The sequence below is a fragment of the Rhagoletis zephyria genome, unplaced genomic scaffold, assembly GCF_001687245.7.
Source record: "Rhagoletis zephyria isolate East Lansing unplaced genomic scaffold, Rhagoletis_zephyria_1.1 Rzeph_scaffold_01469, whole genome shotgun sequence".
Taxonomy (NCBI): domain Eukaryota; kingdom Metazoa; phylum Arthropoda; class Insecta; order Diptera; family Tephritidae; genus Rhagoletis; species Rhagoletis zephyria.
Window position 1 is genome coordinate 100,085 of NW_016158553.1, and position 3,092 is coordinate 103,176.

Sequence of the window (3,092 nt, forward strand, 5' to 3'; positions counted from 1 at the left end):
GTTTAAAACCGAAATAATGCATATGGTAAAAACCGAAATAAAGCATACATGCACAGTTTCGGTTGAAACCGAAATAATGTCTAAATGCACAGTTTCCATATGCGCAATTTCGGTGCCCCGTCCCAGATGGTTTCTAAAATCACAAATTAGTTTTTGTGCAAATTGCAGATAGAGGGTACTAATAAATTTAAGCCCTCGAATGGCTTGAATGTGCCATCTATTAAATAGTGTCGTCGTTCTCCTTAGCTGCTTTTAAATGATGTCGTCACAAATTGCTGGCGGAGACATGAATACAGTGTAAAAAAATTCCTTTTCTATAATTGTTTCCTTATAGAAAGGTTGGTCTCTTTTCCACCTTAGACATTCCGAATTCGTTCAAAATATGCTAATTTAAAACACAGAATTCTTTCAGTTTTCCTCCGAGGTTTTTGGACATGGACTGTTTCTTCAATTTAATAGTGTTCGCTTTATTTTGCAAGTTCTGGATCATTTCTACACTCTTTCTTCAAATATTTCTCGTATTCCAGCTGCGTTTTGCGTTTGGTTTTTCGCATCGTCTTTTACTATATGCGTAATTTTAAATTTTTTAATAAAATAAATTGGTGGTAGTTCATGATTGTGTGTGGATTAATAGCACCACCATGAGGATTTGGCAATAACATTTTTCATCTATTAAAAAACAACACTTATGGGGCAATGTTTATTGTAAGAACAACATTTTTTTCTATGAATCGTCATACTTTAAGCATTGTTGACGCTATTTCCATTTGAATGAGGAAATAGCGTCAGTGACTTTATTTCAAAATTTTTGTTGACCTTATTTCGCTTTTGAAAAGGTAATAATGTTAATTGACTTTATTTCGCACCAGGGTGGGAAACAAAGTCAATTGAACTTATTTCCGTTGATCTTGTTACCTGTCACCTCATTATGGCATACCTTTTGCGTCTGGCGCTTTGCTGGCAAAATTATAAATGTCACGCAAAGCCACAAAGTTTTATCGGGCATCAGCTTTAGTGTAAACAAAAAATTTAGTGTAACTTGTTATAACAAATATTATACATAAACATGAATTTTTTAATGTTCTCAATCGCTTAAACCTCCCCTTTTTATTTTTTAATCTTATTACACATATTGTGTATATTCCGGAAAAAAATCGGACTCCCACTAAATTCCGTGAATATCGGAGTTTTTGTCAATCGCCATTAATGTTTTGTAGACAAAAAGGCATACCATTTATGAATACTCGACTCAGTTTTCGTTTTTTTGTTCGTTTTTCGCCATGCAAGCCACGGGTGCCCAAACTATGTTTTCTCTAAACAGCAGCCTTTGGCCAATACCGCCATATTTTCACACTTCCTTGCTAATTGCCTAAGCTTACTAATATGAAATTACTTGAGCCAATGACTTGAATCGCTACATGCTATCTCTGCAACTCCTTGACTCTGAAAAAATAACTGTAACGTTTTATTTATTTGCGAAGCCTATTAGAGAACTACTAATTTCTAAAGCTGATTTCAATAACAATTGATTTTATTTGCGTTTCTTAATTTTCTTTACAGGATTTCAATGAACAGTGCCCATATTCGCTTTCACCAGTGAGTACGAAAAGCCAAAAACTACTGCGATCGCCGCGGAAAGCAACTAGAAAAATATCTCGCATACCATTTAAGGTACATAAATTATAAAGTACAAATAAACAGTTCACTTTTTTAACTAAAATACACATTCTTTCCTCTTTAACAGGTGTTAGACGCTCCCGAACTTCAAGATGACTTTTACTTGAATTTGGTCGATTGGTCATCGCAAAATGTGCTTGCTGTCGGTTTAGGCAGTTGCGTTTATTTGTGGAGCGCATGTACTAGTCAGGTGTGAATGATAATTATTATTGCCATGAATATTAGCAAATATTACAGGTCTAATGTTGTAGTAACATTGAAATTTTGCTTTTGTTTGTCTGCAATCGTTTAAAAATCTTTGGCTCCTATATGTTCGTTTTCAATCAACCAAATTAATTTGAATTTTCAATTTATAGGTAACTCGCCTATGCGACCTTAACACGGATTCGAATACCGTAACATCGGTGTCATGGAATGAGCGCGGCAATTTAGTGGCAGTTGGTACACATCACGGCTTCGTCACAGTTTGGGATGTGGCTGCAAGTAAACAAGTAAGTATTGCAATATGCCTTTTTGGATTTGTTTACATTTAAATGAGCCTCCTTATTTCTAGATTAATAAATTGACTGGTCACTCAGCACGTGTAGGTGCATTAGCGTGGAATGGTGAAATTTTGTCGAGTGGTTCACGTGATCGTTTGATTATACAGAGGGATACCCGCACACCAGCGCAACAATCAGAACGTCGTTTGGCAGGCCACCGACAAGAGGTTTGCGGCCTTAAATGGTCACCCGACAATCAGTACCTAGCGAGTGGCGGCAACGACAATCGCCTATATGTGTGGAATCAGCATTCCCTTAATCCAGTACAATCGTATACAGAACATACTGCAGCGGTAAAAGCCATTGCCTGGTCCCCTCATCATCATGGTTTGTTGGCAAGTGGTGGTGGCACTGCCGATCGTTGCATTCGCTTTTGGAATACCCTAACAGGTCAGCCGATGCAGTGCGTCGACACCGGTTCACAAGTGTGCAATTTGGCTTGGTCGAAACACTCGTCTGAGTTGGTATCCACACACGGTTACTCACAAAATCAAATATTGGTATGGAAATATCCTTCTCTGACACAAGTGGCAAAGCTAACTGGACACTCGTATCGCGTGCTTTACTTGGCATTAAGTCCGGATGGAGAGGCAATAGTAACAGGAGCTGGTGATGAAACTCTACGCTTTTGGAATGTATTTAGTAAAGCACGCAGTCAAAAAGAGAACAAATCCGTACTGAACCTATTTACCAATATTAGATAAGCACCATTCGAGTGAACAATTGCACTGCTTAAAAAACATTATAACATGGACAACTACAACATAATGGGCCTAGGCTGCTGCGTCAAAATAGCACCATTCAAAAGTGACATTTTAATGACAAAATTCGGCATTACGGAGTATCACATTAGATTGCTTAGTGCAGCTTCTT

The 3,092-nt window shown here is 37.6% G+C and overlaps 1 protein-coding gene across 1 annotated transcript in view; it reads left to right on the forward strand.

The window, feature by feature from the left end:
* Nucleotides 1–3,049, forward strand: part of fzr (fizzy and cell division cycle 20 related) — a 98,719-nt gene extending 95,670 nt beyond the window's left edge. The window contains exons 4-7 of the mRNA XM_017617702.1: nt 1,561–1,671; nt 1,745–1,867; nt 2,034–2,168; nt 2,231–3,049. Of these exons, the coding sequence (XP_017473191.1) occupies nt 1,561–1,671; nt 1,745–1,867; nt 2,034–2,168; nt 2,231–2,923 (1,062 nt within the window). The 3' untranslated portion in view covers nt 2,924–3,049. The remainder of the gene's footprint in view (nt 1–1,560; nt 1,672–1,744; nt 1,868–2,033; nt 2,169–2,230) is intronic.
* Nucleotides 3,050–3,092: the final 43 nt, after the last annotated feature.